At 59.4% G+C, this 17,036-nt stretch overlaps 1 protein-coding gene across 5 annotated transcripts in view; it reads left to right on the plus strand.

The window, feature by feature from the left end:
• CTDP1 (CTD phosphatase subunit 1) overlaps positions 1–17,036 on the plus strand; it is a 47,000-nt gene that overhangs the window by 5,264 nt on the left and 24,700 nt on the right. For 3 of the 5 annotated variants that reach the window (XM_068562485.1, XM_068562484.1, XM_068562488.1), the window contains exons 2-10: positions 903–986; positions 1,644–1,737; positions 3,173–3,301; positions 5,245–5,395; positions 8,000–8,090; positions 9,991–10,157; positions 11,010–11,993; positions 12,236–12,461; positions 13,046–13,249. In XM_068562485.1, the coding sequence (XP_068418586.1) occupies positions 903–986; positions 1,644–1,737; positions 3,173–3,301; positions 5,245–5,395; positions 8,000–8,090; positions 9,991–10,157; positions 11,010–11,993; positions 12,236–12,461; positions 13,046–13,249 (2,130 nt within the window). The remainder of the gene's footprint in view (positions 1–902; positions 987–1,643; positions 1,738–3,172; positions 3,302–5,244; positions 5,396–7,999; positions 8,091–9,990; positions 10,158–11,009; positions 11,994–12,235; positions 12,462–13,045; positions 13,250–17,036) is intronic. The other 2 variants (XM_068562486.1, XM_068562487.1) reach the window with 2 other exon arrangements.

Raw genomic sequence — 17,036 nt, forward strand, 5'->3', positions numbered from 1 at the left:
TGAAGGGGTCGTGGGCGCCTCGTGGAGGGATTTGGGCGGACGTGGGGGGCTGAGGGGCCACACGTGGAGAAGGCCAGCCAGGGCAGGGCTCCCCTGGGTGCCGATCACCAGTGGCCGAGGCGGGCGGGACCTGGAGCGGGCGCCGCCAGAAGGGCAAGGTCGAGGGAGGCGCCGCGTGCGCTCAGGGCAGCGACCCGTCCGCTGCTCCGGTTTGTCTAGGGTCGGGGCGAGGGGGGCAGTTTCGGGGAGAGGTTGAGACGGCATCGAGGGTGGGGGAGAGGCCGGGCCGACGGGGCCAGGGCGGGGCCTGGTGTGCCCTCCCCGCCCAGCGCCGGGGTCGGGTGGTGGGGGGCCGGGGGGGGAGGGGCGTCCTGGCCCAGGGCACCGAGTGGCTGGTCGTGATGACCACCGGGGCCAGAAGGGTGGGGAGGAAGGAGGCCCTGCTCGGAGGATGGGCGTCGCTTCCCTGGTTTCGCCCCCCATTTCGCAGCTCTGTCTGCCCGTGAAAATCATCTGCAGTCCAGAGCCTTTAGGACAGAAACGGGTGAGGAGGGAGGGGTGCAGAGCCGTCCGCCCTCACGTGTGGGGCACCGACCAGAAGATCGCTGGGCCTCAGAGAGGGTCTTTGCTTTGTGGGCAAACGCCCAGCAGGGCCTCCCTCACGACGCTGGCACGGGGCCCAGGTGTTTCATCGTAGATGAAAAGGCCCTTCATTTTATAGCCAGAGAAATGGCACCCCTGGAGGGTGATGTGAAGTTAAAGTTATGCACGAGTCACCGGGAGAAGTGGTACCAGAATCCAGGTGCCTTGGTGCCCACTCAGATGCTCTTTCTAGAGGAGTTGGATAAAGCAAGAGATTTTAGTTCTTGCTAACTTGTGACCGTTTTCTCCCCCGATTCTAGGGCGGTTCTGGTGCAATTAGAAGGATGTAGCCACCCCGTCGTCATGAAGGGCCTGTGCGCCGAGTGTGGCCAAGACCTGACCCAGTAAGTTCTGGCAGCTCGTGAGTGGGACACCGTTCCCCCTGGAGCCCGAGGGCGGTGGGTGCCAGTGTGGAGGGACAGGACGCCTGAGGGGCTCGGGGTGGAGGATCCGTCTCCGCTGCCCTTCATCTGCCCGCATGTAGCGCGAGTCAGTCCGCTTCCTCTCTGGTTTGATTTCTTTGAGCTCTGGAAGCGCTAAAGCATGTCTGCCGCCCACCCCGGGTGTGGTAGGAAACAGCTGGTGGGTTGGGATTTGCCTTCTCATCCCCGCTGAGTGAACCGCGCTTCCCGACTGGGACCGGCCATCCCTGGACACAGCCAGCACTTCACAACCCCCAGGCCCCCATCTCGCAGCCTGCGCTAGTTTGCCACCACTGTTGAGTGGTTTCCCCTGTTTGTACGTCTAGAGCAGTGTGGACTGTTCTGTACTTTCGCGCTGTGGGCCTCTGTGTTTCAGTGGGACCATCTTTATTTTCAAAGGGAACTCTGTGAGTGTGACTCTTACTTAATTTTTTCCTCGGTTTTCCTGTCTGTTTTCAGACAGTGGGGGAAATTTCAGCACTAAGCCCGCAGGCCTCATCAGCTAAAGTCTGAACTAAAATTTCCGCGTAAGTTAATGAGGTGCAGGTGTCGCTTCAGCAGCCCCTTCTTGCTTCGCAGGCTGCAGAGTAAGAATGGGAGGCCGCAGGTGCCGCTGTCCACGGCCACCGTGTCAATGGTGCACAGCGTCCCCGAGCTAATGGTGAGCTCCGAGGTAAGTGCGCCCCTGGCCGGGGCAGCGTTTGGGAAGACGGTTCCTGAGAGCCGTGAGCGCATCTGTGGGCCGCGCTTAGCGTCAGGAGTGACAGGAGAAGACACCAGCTCTGTCGTCGTCGTCACTGTGTTCCCAGTGTGCCCGCGGTGGCCGGATGGTTTATGTGGAGCATGCGGCCTGCCCGCGGGTGAGGGCTGCGCCCCTTCCTCTTCCTTCCCCACGCGATCCCGCCTGCAGGCAGCACCGCTCCGCTGGGCTCCGTTGGGTCGGGAGCTCTTCAGGGTGCTGCAGCCGGACCCTGGGCTTGGAGAGCTGCGGGGTGTGAGCAGGGGTGAGGGGAGGGCATCTCGAGGGCTCCTGCCCGGGGAGCAGGGGGCCGAGCAGGAGGGGGGAGGTGTCAGATCTGGTCAGCGCTGGCTGCGTGGTCGTGGGGTGGAGGGAGAGGGCCCGGTGCTGTGCTTTCACGTGCAAAGACGTGCGAGTGCTGGAGAGATGTCTGGAAAGAAAAAGGTTGCTTTTTGTACATTGCCGTGTTGGTCAGAGGCCTCCTGACACCTGGGCCAGGCTCCACACGGTGGGGTGAGTGAGCGTCGCCAGGACAAGGCACTAGGCACAGCGCCCACCTCACGGGGCCCTGTAACCACTGGCTTCTTGTCTTATCGTAAGGCAGTCTCAGAGCTCTACGTTTCTGCAGGTAGTAGGTAAAAACCTTATTCAGTGTTATAATTTTATTAGGTGTGTGCTTTTAAATGATATATACCTATTTTGTTTTTCATGGGAGAGATAAAATGCCAGGTACATGATTCTGGTTTTCTGAATTGCTGAAATTTAAACAAATATAAATACATAAGTGTATGTTTAAGACAAAACAAGGAAGTTTGAGGATAAAAAGAGAAGAAAGCATCCCCCCCCCATTGTTTCTGCTGTAAAGGAATAACTCTCGCCCTTTCTGCATAAACCATTTTGGGAACAGACAGTGGAATTCCTCGGTAACTAGTCAGGAGCGCCTCGGCCGCCCCTCCGCCCCACGCTCGGCTCACTGCTTGTCTCAGTTCTGCCGATCGCTTGTCCTGCTGCTCCAGGCTCGGCTCACCGCTTGTCTCAGTTCTGCCGATCGCTTGTCCTGCTGCTCCAGAGCCTTCAGCTGAGCCTGTATAGGCACAGCCACTTTCTTCTCGGCCCCCGTTCACTGGTCCACCTATCTAATTAAAAGCAGTCACAAGTCGGAGCGGCTTGAAGAGGGTTGGACCGCACAGGTCTGGCTCTGGGCACTGGGGCGCAGTCCCCAGGCCGCGAGGCTTGTGAGCGAGGCGGGCAAGGCGTGAGGGCGGTGAAGACCACCCTCAGCTTCCTTTTCTGTTTTCTGATAAGACTGAGTTTTACTTTGGATCCACATGTACTTCCTTTGCCATCTCTCGTTTTCCTTTTTCACTAGCAAGCTGAACAGCTGGGAAGGGAAGACCAGCAGCGACTGCATCGCAACAGAAAACTAGTGCTCATGGTGGACTTGGACCAGACCTTGATCCACACAACGGAGCAGCTCTGCCAGCAGATGTCCAACAAGGTGAGCTCCTGCGGGGGGCGGGGGGCGGCTCACTCAGCGGTGGGCGCGGGCCGGTGCAGCTTTGTTACCAGCTTCGTCTGAAGGAGCGCGGGGTCTTGGCTCAGTGAGTGAGCAGGCGCAGGTCGCTCTGCCCCTGAAGCTCTCGGCCGCGGTGCGGAGGACGGCGACCAGCTGGTGAGCGCTGGCCTTGAGTCCCTCACCCACAGAACGCGTGTGTTTTTCAGCTACGTTAGCCTTTTGATGTCGTGGGCTCTTCTGTAAGATGCCCTCTGTGTGACATCCGCAGTTGGCAGGGGTCTCGGGGATTTCCTGCATCACGACCGCTGCACTCAGGCTGGGCGGGGCAGAGCTTGAGGGCACGGCTGCGGCAAGCACCACAGCCGCGAGCACCGCAGCCGCGAGCACCGCAGCCGCGAGCACCGCAGGCACTCGGGGCTCGATCCGCCTGCGAAGCCAGGCCTTTTCATTCCTTTCATAAGAGTTTGCTCGGTTACGCCACTCCCGTTCTCGGCCTATGTGGCAGGAGGGTGTTCTCGGGGCCGTGTGGACGGCGCTCAACTGCTGCTGGGGGATTCCCTGTGCCTCCGCCCGCACCTGCCCCCTGGTCAGGCCCCTCTGGACCCCCAGACGGCATCCGGGATGCATGGCAACCCCCGCCCCGCCCCCAGCTCCGGACCCATAGGACACCTGCTGGCGACAGCCCGAGAGGCACGTTGAATCCTTAACCTCGGAGATCCTGACTTGGGATTTTAAGGGTGTTTCTCTTGCAGCCTCTGGACGTTTTAGCTGTGGAGTGTGGTGGAAGGTGTTTTACAGCATTTCTCACTCTCAGGCCCTTTACCAGAATAGCCCATCACGAGGGGGTGACGAGTTTAGAGCCAGCGGAAAAATTAATGAGGCCTCAGGTCATTTCCTTCCTTCTTAGTTTATTACTGCTGAGAAAATGAATGATAAAGAGGATTAAAAGGATCAAAGTTTAACTCCCTAAGGAGAGTAGACGTGCGTGCATGTTAATCACGTATAAGCAGGTTGGGGTTACTGATTTCATCTGTCTCCTAAAGATGTCTGCGAATGCTGTTTCAGCTTCTGTGTTTCATTTGTAAGGTAGTAAAGTTGCGTCTTAAACCGTCCGTGAGTTAGACTGAGTGATGTGGGACCCTTGGTTTGTGTTCATAGCTAGCTCTGGGAGACACTGTCAGTAGGCCCCTGGAGATGGGTTCTAAGCGGTCCGCAGCGGCTCTGCTGCTTGCCGCTGTGTGCGGTGACTCTCTTAGGGGTGCTCACTTTGTCCGTGATCAGAGGAACAGTGTTGGCAAGACGGTCAGGGTGTGTAAGCGTCCACCGGTGTCCTGATAGCCTTTTAGTGAAGCCCTCGGATAGCCGAGGTACCGTAGTCATCACAGGATGTTATCCCTGGTAGGTAGTTACCTGGTCGCTCTGGGTAGCTCCGTGCTTGTCCTGGGTGCTTACCATACGTGGTTACCGCAGCAGGGAAGGTGGAGCCCCCCTCCCCCATAGAGCGCGAGAAAGGAGAGCACTTCTGTGGAGTGGGCGTGGTGACCCGTGCAGCTGTCGCGTGTCACGTGTCAGCCGCAGGGCCAAGCCTTCACCACGGCGGCTTCCGCCCCCTGACCCCCGGCTCCCGCCCCCTGACCGCCGGCTCCCGCCCCCTGACCCGCGGCTCCCGCCCCCTGACCGCCGGCTCCCGCCCCCTGACCGCCGCTCCCGCCCCCTGACCCGCGGCTCCCGCCCCCTGACCGCCGGCTCCCGCCCCCTGACCCGCGGCTCCCGCCCCCTGACCGCCGGCTCCCGCCCCCTGACCGCCGGCTCCCGCCCCCTGACCCCCGGCTCCCGCCCCCTGACCCCCGGCTCCCGCCCCCTGACCGCCGGCTCCCGCCCCCTGACCGCCGCTCCCGCCCTATGACTGGGCGTGTTCTCTGCAGGGCATATTCCACTTCCAGCTGGGCCGGGGGGAGCCGATGCTGCACACCCGTCTGCGCCCGCACTGCAAGGGGTTCCTGGAGAAGATCGCCAAGCTGTACGAGCTTCACGTCTTCACGTTCGGCAGCCGGCTGTACGCGCACACGATCGCAGGTGAGCGGCCGCGGGGTTCAGTCCCCGCGCTGGACACTTTACATTTGGCTTCTTTTTCTCGACGTTTCTTGAAGATGAAGGGGAGAGATCAGGAAGGTCTCCCAAACTCAGTTTCAGTCTCCCAGCTGGCAGGTGGGGGCCCAGTTAAGTCCACAGGCTGCAGGCGGCCGAGAACCTCCCTGCTCTGCTGGGCCCACGGGCCGTGACCAGACGCGCTCCAGTCCAGAGGGCAGGCTGCCATCACTCCGGTCAGCTGCACGCCACGGGCCACTTTGGAAGTTGGTCAGGACCACACATAGGTCGAAAAGTAGAAACTCTCTCTACGAGGGTTCTTTTAAAAGATGTTAATCCGTTTGGAAATAGCTCTGGAGCCATGTTGCTTGTGTTTGTCTGCAGTTAGCACTTTCATCGCAGACAGAACAGTCTCTGTTACTTGGAAGGGAGCAGCGTGATGATGCATTAACCTGCTGTCCTAGTTCGGGCTTGCGGTCCTGTGCTGGCTTCTCTCGTGCGTGGACACAGGAGCCCCCTGGCCCCCAGCTCTGGCTGGGGACGGGGTGAAGGGCTCCAGCTTCCCCTGCGTAGGCACATTTGGGCTCCAGCCCACTGAGGCCCATCAGTGGACATTGGCACCTGCAGTATGTCACAGCTCCTTAGGATTAGTTATAGGGACGTTAAACTAAGTACTTTTAAACGCAGGCGCCTCGCAGATGGGTCTTGGTTTTGTCAATGGGGAAATACATTTTAAATCCCCCTTTAACATTTGGTGCCTTTGTAGGAAATGTTAGTCACAAACACGGAGGCAGCGTATTAGTTAATCCATCTTGTAACTAACACTCAGCGTGTTCACCTTCAGTGTATGGCTGCTCTGCGGCTCCCCGGGAGCGTGGTTTGGAGACTGACACATCTCCTTTGCAGAGTTCTCACACCGCTGAGTAAGCCACACCCCACGTGGAAATAGCAAGTGACGTCTTCAGGTGCGGCCTCAGGCTTCTTGCGGCCGTCACCTCTGGAACCTGGCCTCGCTAGGTGTCAGTTAGTGAGGCACAGAGAGCACCAGCGAAGGTCCCGGGGGGGGCATCTCTGCTCTGCCTGCCACCCTGCCTGCCCCCAGGGCCTGTGGCCATCGCCGCTTCCTGAGGTTCCTGAGAGCAGGGCTCGCCCCAGCCCCATCTCAGGCTGCGCCGTGTGCCGTAGAATCCCAAGTTGCAGCAAGTCCAGACGAGGCCATCACGAGGAAACCGCAGGCAGTATCCCAGCGACGGTGGGTGCAGAGACCCTCCGAGCAGCACCTCGACCGGGGGGCCCGAGGTGGTTCGGCCACCCCGGTGAGGGCGTTGAGAGCGACCACGGTTCACCTGCAGAGAGGGCCCGGGAGGAAGCACGTGGCCCCCAGGGCTGGTGCCCCACATAGCTGTGGGAGCTGCGAGGCCTTCGGGGGCACGTGGATTTGAGCTTCGTGGCCACAGTGCTTTTGGCTGGAAGGAGTCGGCTGATCGGCCGTGTCAGTCTGCTCATTCGCAGATGACAAGCAGAGGCCAGACGTGCGGAGGCCTGACTGTGGTTTTAACAGTGATGGCTTCCGTGACTTCCTCTTTCCGTCAACTTTACTGTTTTCACAGAATGTGTACTTTCGGTGTAAGGAGGATAGACACGCTTTCGTTGGGGCAGAAACGTTAAGCGCTTCGCACGCGTTTCATTTATTGCAGAGGCTCTGATAGTGTTTTAGATTTAGCGGCTGAGAGGCTTCAGCGTTCCTACAAGTCTTCACATAGTAAGACGGTAGCGTGCGTTTCTCTCGCGAGATGAGCGCTGTCTGCTGGTCAAACACTGACGACTCGGGCGCCTCGAGGCCCTAAGCTCCGGGCGGCTGCCGCCTCACTGCACAGGGGCCCTCAGGAGGGGCACACGGCTCCGCTCGCAGGAGGACCGCGGGCTGCAGGCCTAGCGACCTACGTGACGCCTCCGTCCCCGTCGGTAGTAGGGAACAGTAAGGCGTGGGTGTCAGATCTGCAGTGTCAAGGGCCCTGTCACAGAGGGAGGCAGCTCTGGGCGGGCCGTGTGGGAGAGGACGCACGTGAGGTTATGAAGGTGCCTCCTCGTCTGTGGAAAGAAAGGCTTGAGGAAAGACTGGTTCTCCTGTCACGGTGTGAGTGTAAGAGTGCTGCCCAAACACCCTGCCCTCCCCTTTGCTTTACGAACACGAAGGCTCAGGGAGATGACAAAGCCAAACCAGCATTTGAACTCCTGTTTGGGGCCCCTTCTCTCGGCGATGGGCTCCTCCCTGATGCCGCCCCGAGTCCCCTGCGAGGTGGGCGGACGTGGTGCCTTCACATGTTAATTACCCGCGGCTCTGAGCTTCCGGGGTAACACTGAACTTTGTTCATCCCGTCTGCTGTCCTAGCAAGATTCCAGGTGATGGGAGATTCAGTCAACGTTTCCTGGACCAAAGCCCTTAGAGGAAAGGAACTGTAAGAGGGTGACGGTCTCACCTGAAAGAGGAAAGTGCTTGACGCCGGTGCTCTGTGTCTGCACATCACCGCACGCAGGAAGGGACGTCAGTGCATCTCAGACACGTGACCTTGTCCTGTTTTCTTTTCAAAGGCTTCTTAGATCCTGAGAAGAAGCTTTTTTCTCATCGAATATTATCGAGGGACGAATGTATTGACCCGTTTTCCAAAACGGGGAACCTTAGGTATGTACCTGGCTGTGCGCATCGCTGAGGTCACCGTCCAGTTTCCACCGTGAAGCCTGCATTTTGAGCATCAGACCAATCGTTCTGTATTTATTCTCCCGGTTACCAGCGTCCACTTTCCGGCACATAGCAAGCCCGCTGTCTTCTAACCAGACCCCTCCCTTCCCTGCTCTCCTTGAATGTCCAGGCAATGGTGGCTCCTGGGGCACTCGGGCCAGAGCCCGGGGCGACATGGGTGTCGGGGGAGGAGCGAGACCAGGGCCTGGGGGATGCGTGGAGAGAGAGTCTGGGCGGCCGAGCCCCCAGAGCCTCCCCAGAGGGCCAGGGGGCTGTTTGGCCTAGTCGGGAGTTTTAGGGGGTGTTGGCACCTCGGGTTTCTGTTTCCTTAAGACCTTGCGTGCTGTGCAGCATACAGTCAGTTATCAAATCCTAAGTCGTGATACTCTGCACTGGCGCTCGGCCCGTTTCCACGTCCTTCCACCCCCGTGTGCCCCTCCCCATCCCGGTCTCTGTGCTCTTACACCAGGGCTCCCTCCCACCCCTCACTGAAGGGCTGATTTATATTCTTGGGAATATCCTGCTCACTCTGTACAAGGAATTTCCCCATTTCTACCCAGATAGGTAGCCTCCCCCCATTATGATCCTATATCAGATATAACTTTTTTCATGGCTGTTGATTCCTAAGACTTAGACAGTAACAGCTGTGGCCTCAGTGGCCTTTTGGCTGGCGTTGGCCACCCTTAGCTAACATTTCGTGTTTCAGGTTTAGGGTATCCACACAGACTGAGACCTGTTCACGTCTATGGGATACAAGAAGAGAATCAGAGTACCTGTTTCAGAAACAGTTCTCATGTTTACTGGTTAGGCATCCGAATGAGCAGATACGAGGACAAAGGAAACTGAGGGAGGGTGTGATGACTTGTCCGGGGGAAACCCTACCCGAGGACGAGCGCGTCAGAGGAGAGGGGCTCCACGGCAGCTCGGGGGCGGCACTTGGCTCTGTCCCCCGGCCTCGATTCGGTGTGGTTTTCACCTCCCTCGTCTGGAATTAGATGTGCTGAAGGCGGTAACTGTGTCAGTCACTGTAGCCGACGCTTGTGTTTTGCCTGTGGAAAACGGACTCACCGAAGACAGTTTTGGACACAGGAACGTTTTTTTCTGACTAGTTGTAGCCTTCAGTAGCAGCTAGAAAACCTGAACAATGACATGCATTTCTCCTGGGTTTGTTTTTCAATCCTAGAAAACAGGCAGGAAGCACTCATCCTTCTGAATTTTGCATGCTTGCACCTGTCTGTCTGAGTCTAAGTGTTGTGGGCAGAAATCAAGTGAAAAGACCACAGAGCAGGCCTGTGTCCATCAGGTGGCTTTTTGGACCCTTGTTAACATTCTTCCTCCACCCGTACATCCTCATAGCTTTGGGGAATACAACAGTCACTTTTTGGACTTGGCATCATGTAGGTGCCCCATCCGAGATTTGAGTAAGGCCTTGCCCTCCTGCCTGTAACTGATAGCTCTCACCTGGCACAGGCCGATTACGTGTGTTTGTAAATAAAGCCGTGTTGGGATGTGGCCAGGCCCATTGGGCCGTGCCACCTTCCCCTGGGTGAGGGCTTTCCATGGCCCCAAACAGTAAACCCTTCACTCTCTGGCCCTTTGAAGAATTTGTCATGACTCCTGCCTTGAGGAGTGTCAGACACTGGAGGAAAGTGTAACTATCTTAGTGTAACTTTCTCTGGAAATTTTTTTAAACGTGAGCTAAACAGAAGCCCTCAGTGCAGCTTGCATCTGGCTCTGATTAACATGCTCTCTGCTGGTTTCATACAACAGACGACCTTGACGTTCGATTGATGGTGACCTTTTGTAAATGGTGCTAGTGGTTCCGATGCATTTTTACTTCTAGAAATCTTTTTCCTTGTGGAGACTCCATGGTTTGCATTATCGATGACCGAGAAGACGTGTGGAAGTTTGCCCCCAACCTGATAACTGTGAAGAAATACGTGTACTTCCAGGGCATAGGTGACATCAATGCCCCGTCCGGGTCCCGGGAGCCCCAGGCGAGGAGGAGAGGTGGGTGGCCCCTCCTGGCTGTCAGATAGCATCGGCTCTGTCCCGTCTCTGCTGTGGCTGCTGTTAATTCAGGACTCAGTTTGGTTTTGGTCATTTATTTATATTTCAGTAGTCATAGAGGTTGTGTTGGGTTTATTTATATTATGCTGAAAAACGTGGTATTATTTGGTTTCAGTTTGGGTTTTTTTTTTTCTTTTAATAGTACCAGCCTAAACATTTTTCCCGTTGAGTAAAGATTAAAGAATACTATTTAATTTAATGCATCTAAATGCTACCTTTCATCCCGGCTTCCCTTGAAAGACAAGCATGACACTGGGAGTTTGGTGTGTGAGACTCCATCCCGTGGGTGGTTGGTGCCGGGCCCCAGCCCAGAGCCTGCGGGGAACCTCCCAGGCGAGCTGGAACCCAGAGTCTGAAAAACATTTAAAGTTTTGGTTTGAAGTGTTTCTGATGATCTTTAGCTTTTAAATAATCCACTTTGAGGCATAGAGTTATTGCCGTAGTCGCTAAAGTAGAACTTTGAGGTGTAGGCAGGGGAGTGAGACCCCAGGGCACCCTCGGGGGCGAGGCTGCACAGCACAGCTCGAGCAGGGCCCGACCCGACCACAGCCTGGGAGCCAGGCGTGTTCTGTGCAGCTCGTACCGCTGTGGAACCCGGAACGAGGTGACCGGGTGGGGCCCGCAAACCTGAGCTGCTCACCCTCCAGCCCTTCCCGGCCGAGGGTGCCGCCCCCTGGCCAGAGGTGGCTCCAGCCAGCAGCCGGGGGCGGGTGGATGGAGTTTGCTTCCACGGGGGGGGTTCCCTCTTACATGTTAGGTAACGGTGACCTTGTCTCTTGTGCGCACGTGCAGCCAGTGCTTCTCCTAAAGGTGCCGATGCCACGGGGCAGCCTCCGTCCGTCAAGGATCCCGAGGAAGGAAGGCAGGTGTCTGGGGTCGAGCAGAGCAACGGCCTCGGGAAGCCCACGAGGGAGCTCAACGGGGGCCCGGGCCCTCGGGGGGGCTGGCCCTGTCCCGGGCAGGAGGAGGAGAGGGGCGCCTGGCCCGCCGCCCGCACCCCCTCGGCTGACGGCCGGGGGCCCCTGGCGGGTACCCAGCAACACGGGCGGACGCCGCCGGAGAAGAGGCCCGTGCGGGGTCCGGTGGGCCCTGACCCGGACCCGGATGTCCCCAGTGACAGCGGGAGCAGCAGCGAGTCCGAGGGCCGGCCGTCCCCCATCCCCTCTGATGGGGAGAGTGGGGAGAAGAGGACCCGGAGAAAGCCTCCGGCCACCCGCCACGCTGGGGACGTTGCGGCACAGGGCGGCCCCCCGGGCGCCAGTCCCTGCGTGGAGCCCGGGCCCGGCGTCCAGGCGGCCGTGCAGGGGGAGGGCGAGCGGGACGGCCTCTGCGGGCTGGGCGGCGGCTGTGCCGACAGGAGGGAGGCCGAGACGGAGTCCCAGAACAGCGAGCAGTCGGGCATCACGGTGGGCGAGTCCCTGGACCAGAGCGCGGAGGAGGAGGAGGAGGAGGAGGACGCCGACGCCGACGACCACCTGGTCCACCTGGAGGAGATCCTCGCCCGCGTGCACTCCGCCTACTATGCCAGGTACGACCGCTTTCTCCGCGGGGAGACCCAGGAGGCCCCCGACATCCGGAAGATTGTCCCCGAGCTGCGCAGCAGGGTGCTGGCCGACGTCGCCATCATCTTCAGCGGGCTGCACCCCACGAACTTCCCCATCGAGAAGACACGGGAGCACTACCACGCCACGGCCCTGGGGGCCAGGATCCTCACCCAGTTGGTGCTGGACCCCGACAACCCCGACCGGGCCACCCACCTGATAGCCGCGCGGGCCGGTGAGTCACGCCCTTCCCGCCCCCCGCCCGCCCCCAACCCCACCCGCCTCTGGGTGGGGCTCCCGGCTCCGGCTCCCCCTCAGAACCGGCTGCCACCACGGTCCGCACTGCGGGGGCACCCGGGTTTCACTGCTCCCTGAGGCCCCGGGCTCGAGGCTCTGGAGTGGGTACCGACGTAGAGAAACGGGGCCCTTCAGGAGCCATCACATGGCCGGCCCCGCTCTGAGGGCTGTTCCCTCCAGGGCCCCTGCTGTTCCCGCCGCCCCAAGCCCTGACGACAGACCAGTGGCCCACGGCGGCTCCGAGCAGAGTGCGTGTGCCCGCAGGCACGGAGAAGGTGCGCCAGGCCCAGGATTGCGGGCAGCTGCATGTGGTCAACCCCGACTGGCTGTGGAGCTGCCTGGAGCGCTGGGACAAGGTGGAGGAGCGGCTCTTCCCGCTGCGCGGTGACCAGGCCAAGTCCCAGAGGTGGGCCCCGCGGGGGCCGCTGGCTCAGAGGGAGGGTCTGCGCTGGAGCCCGCACGGCCGCTGCTCCCCTCGGGAGACGCCCGCCTGCCCCCGCCGCCCCCGCCGAGCAGACTGTCACACAGAGCGCCTCCGACCAGCGTCGCCTGGAGGAGAAGCGCAAGTGCTTCTCCTAAGACACAAGTCAGCTTTGAGCAGCGGATCCTAATTTGCGGCTGTTTCTTCCACAGCTGGGACGTGGTCCCATCGAGTCACAGGGTCTTTACAGAGTCCAGCGTGGAGGGAGGGGGTGGCCAGGACGAGGGATGGGTGCAGAGGGCCCGTGGGTAGAGCCAGGCGGCATGGACGGCACACCCGCTCCATCAGAGCGGGTGCTGTGTTCAGAGATGAGGCCGAAAACGGCGTCAGAGAGAGAGCGGTGCAGCCCGTGCTCTCCAAGGGGCCTTGTGTCCGCAGCCAAGGTCGAGCCCCAGGCTTAACGGAGAACCACGACTTCATGTGCGGATTCACAGTCCCGGTGGGAGGGAGGCGCGGGGGGTCCCGATCTGCCCCAGCCCCTCCTCACCGCCCTCGTTCTCGCCCCCCAGGGAGGACGGCCCGGCCGCCTTTCCCGACAGGCAGGGCCTGCTTCCGACCACCCTGTTTCATCCGACACCTGTGCATCCCAAGGCCCCGCCTGGCCCTGAAGTTCGGATCTACGACGCCAGCACGGGCAAGCTCATCCGAAAGGGCGCTGCGGGCCCCGGGCCCCCCGGCTCCCTGCCGGTGCACGCGGAGCTCTCCTCCTTCAGGTACACGTGCCCCGCACGCAAAGGTGTCCTTGCAGGGCTTAGCCGGCAGGCAGTGGAGTAGGGTGCCTGTGGGGTCGGGCTGGGGGCACGGGCCTCGCGCATGCCCGCGTCGGGCCTTCCTGCACGTTCTTCCGTCCTGTCTCGGGTCCCGGGACTGGGGCAGGCGAGTCCGTGGCTCAGCCTGGACCTGCACATGCTCCACCTTTGCTCGGTGCCAAGGGCGGCCTCAGGCGGCTGAACCTGACCCTCCTGCCTTGCCCTTCAGGTCCGTCCCCGCTGCCACCCCCAGAAGGGCCAGTCGGGAGCGGCTCTGCTCTGTAGCCCCGGCCCTCAGGTCACAGGTCACACTGAGGGCCCTGGTGGCGGTGGCAGTTGGTAAATAGGAACATAGAGACCCAGGTCGGGGAGGAAGGCACTGCCCTGAGGGAACGTGGCTAGTGGTTTCCACACGTGTCTCCACAAGTGTCTTGTTTCCTTTCTGCATGTTGACTGGAGATCAGCTGAGTTGGGGACCTTACAGAGCACCCCGTAAACACCTTAGCACTCTGAGGTGTAAATGAGGGAGCTGAAGCTTTGTTTTGTTTTTGAAGAGTGGCCACTGCTTTGAAATGCTTGTGCTGAACGCACGTGGTCTTGCTTCCGGGCCCCCTCCTTCCTGGAGCCCCGAGCACATCCTGAGAGCCGCCTCTCCTGTTAGCGGCCCACGTGTGGCGGTGGATTTCTCCTGCGCTGACCGCATGGCTCCACCAGAGTCCGATTCCCTACCCTCTGGCCTGTCCCTGGCCTCGGCAACACTCCGCAGGGGCCGACACGAGCCGGTTGACGCCAGCAGAGTGGATGTGGACGAGGGGCCCCTGGAGGCCAACGGGGTGTCCGCTGACCCTGCGGCTGGGCTCCAGATGTGGACAGACGCCCGGGGTTTAGGCCAGTTTCAGTTGGGCTATTGGTGGGTGGATTGTTTTGTCCTAAGAGCACCGTCGCTGATGAAGCTTTGATTTTCTTCCGACAACGTGGTATTTAATTACTTAAGAAGATGCATTGAGATCTCTGTGCTGCTTATACTCCCGTGGAGTTACTTTCCAGAAGCAGGGTTACTAGGTTGAAGGTCGTGGGTGTCCTTGACTTTAATAAATGGGGGCCGTTATTTGTTACTTTGCCAAAGATTTGTTGGGATTCGTGTCCCGCCCAGCAGGACCGGCCCCTCCCTCTCCTTCCTCCTTGATCTGTCTCGAGGCGCACGGCCGCCCTCTGTCTCCGATGCGTCTCCGGCTGCCGAGCGGCGTGAGGGTCGCCTCTGCACATGCTCATTAGCCTCCTGGATCTCACTTGAGTGGACTGGCTTTTTATACCCTTAATTGACCCCTTTTTCCTTACTGGGTTTTGGAAGCTTTGTCACCATCCCTTCTGGGAAATGTTCGCTGTAAGGCAGGCAACGTCCCCACTTGGATGCAGGAGGAGGTGCCTGGCTGGCTCCGGGTCCCATGGTTGTTACTGAGCTGTGCTGGTTCTTCATCCTTGTTTGAATACGTGGGTTGCTGGGACTTTTTCTTTATAGTGAACGTTTATGGCTCAAGTGTTCGTAATTGCCGTTTCACTGTCAGATCCTTCTTGACGTAGAGCCGATGTTTGGGCGTCCTCTGTCTCCAGAGCGGCAGCTAAGCGGGTTGCTGGTTGAGTAGAGGTCATGCTGAAGCACGGATGGACTTGGCCCGTGCTTGCGGAGGGTGCGCCATCAGCACAGAAGTGCTTCAGTATTTAGAGCAACTCAGGCGTGTCGTCCTGCAAACAGTTGGAGTTTTGTTTTGTAGCTCTTCTGTATTTTACTGTCCAAAAGAATCTCACAGGTAGCTTGTTTCTTTAAACCTAGTCCTGTCATGCACGCCTTGAACTCCTCACGTGTGTAGGCCTGTGGTTGTTAAGGATGTCCCGCTTGTCACCACCTGGTGTGTGTTTGTCTTGCGTTCGTCCTGACGCTGAACTGTTCTTTAAAGTGTTGAGATCACCCCCATTTCTGAGGTCCCTCTGTGTGAAAGTAAGCCTGACGAGTGTGCGGGACGCACCTCCGAGGGGGACCCAGCCCAGGCAGGACGTGGGCCCAGGGTCTGCAGCCAGCGCGGGGCTCCCGAGGCAGACACGGCCGGGCCTTGAGGACAGGGTCAGGGTTAGCGGAGATTTTAAGGGAACTTCCAGCAAGGTTACATCAGAGGCCACCAAACACCCCGAGTTCGAGCGTGAGGCACCTGCTCAAAGGGAGGCCGACATCACGGCGTGAGGGACGCGCAGTCCTGGAGCCGTTGGGGGACGGGCGGGGATCTGTGAGTGAGCTCGGGACGCCGGGCCCTGCGGAGCCAGGACGGGCAGTGGGGCGGGGGGAGCTGCAGTCCACGTGCTCACAGGAGGAGACGCGGGGCCGAGCAGGTGGTGGCCCGGCCGGGGGGCAGTGCAGGCTGCCGTTCCTCACGTCTTCAGCCAGCAGAAGACTGAGACGTGGTGGCCCAGGGCTGCACGGAGCCCGCCCACCCGTGCTCGAGGGCTGTGGACGGCACAGCGCAGCAGCTCCCGGCGGCGCCCGCTGAGGACTGGCTCTGGCTCTGGAGTCCACCCCAGGGTGAGCGCGGGCCTGAGATCAGCGCCCGCCAGCGGAGGGTTTCTGCTCCTGGCGACATGGCGCCGCTCAGATTGGATTAACCCTCCTGCGGAAGGGAACCAGAAGTCTGCACAGAACGTGTTGCATGGCCACGTGAAGGTATCAGCCAGCATCCGGCACAGCTGGTCCCCGAGGGCCCCGTCCTGCGTGGCTGGTGGGCAGAGCCGAGCCTGAGGCAGTGCCTCCCCGGCTCTGAGACGAGGTGGGGGTTTGAGGCCATCGGAACAGATCTCGGAGGGGAGAGCAGACAGGGGGAGCCCAGGGGCCCTCGAGTTCCAGGCCGTACAGGCTCCTGGGATTCCAGGAACCTTCAGAGGACGGTGACTACCATGTCAATAAGGCGAAAGAAAGGACAGGCGTTAAAACAGGCGAAAAGGTGGAGAATCTCAACAGAGGATTGCAGCCTTTGAAAATCCTTTGAAAATAATCTAATGGCTGTTCTAGAACTGAAAAACGCGAAGCCTAAAATTAAACGGAAGACGGCCCATGGAAAATATGCAGACTGGGTGCACAAAGGAAGGAATGGGACAGGGGAGACGTGGGGCCCCGCGAGACCCCAGAGGAGAGGAGGGGTGGGTGGGCAGGTCAGCGTGGAAGTTCCCCAGCCCACAGGGAACAAGCACTCACATCCCGGAGCTCGGCGTCCACAGGCCAGTTGATGGAGAAAAGCAGAACACGTCACCTTCTTAAAACCAGACAGAGAAAGCCTGTTTGAGGCATCTGTTATACGACGCTGTATACGTTACATAACGTCAGTTAGTGCTAATATTAGTGGTGTATCGATGTTATGTCATACTATTAAGTGATTTTATAATTGTACACTGTTATGTGACGTGTAACTACATAGCTGGTTTTTACCTCTTAAACTTTAACGTTTCTATATAGCAAAAGAAAGCAAGCTGTCGTTCGACCGTCACAAGTATGTTAGGGCTAATAAATTAATGGAAAATAAGGTCACCTAAGTAAGAGAAGCTAGGCATTGAGCACGACTCTGGCCGTGCACGTGTGGGTGGAACTGGGAGGGGCCGGGTCCCCTGGGTGCAGGCACGTCTCAGGGAGCAGGGCAGGCGCCAGGACGAGGCGGGGCTGGCGGCCCGTGGCCCTCCTGCAGGGGCCGCGCCTTCTCCGGGTCCGGAGGCT

This window comes from Eschrichtius robustus, chromosome 14 (assembly GCF_028021215.1).
Source record: "Eschrichtius robustus isolate mEscRob2 chromosome 14, mEscRob2.pri, whole genome shotgun sequence".
Taxonomy (NCBI): Eukaryota; Metazoa; Chordata; class Mammalia; order Artiodactyla; family Eschrichtiidae; genus Eschrichtius; species Eschrichtius robustus.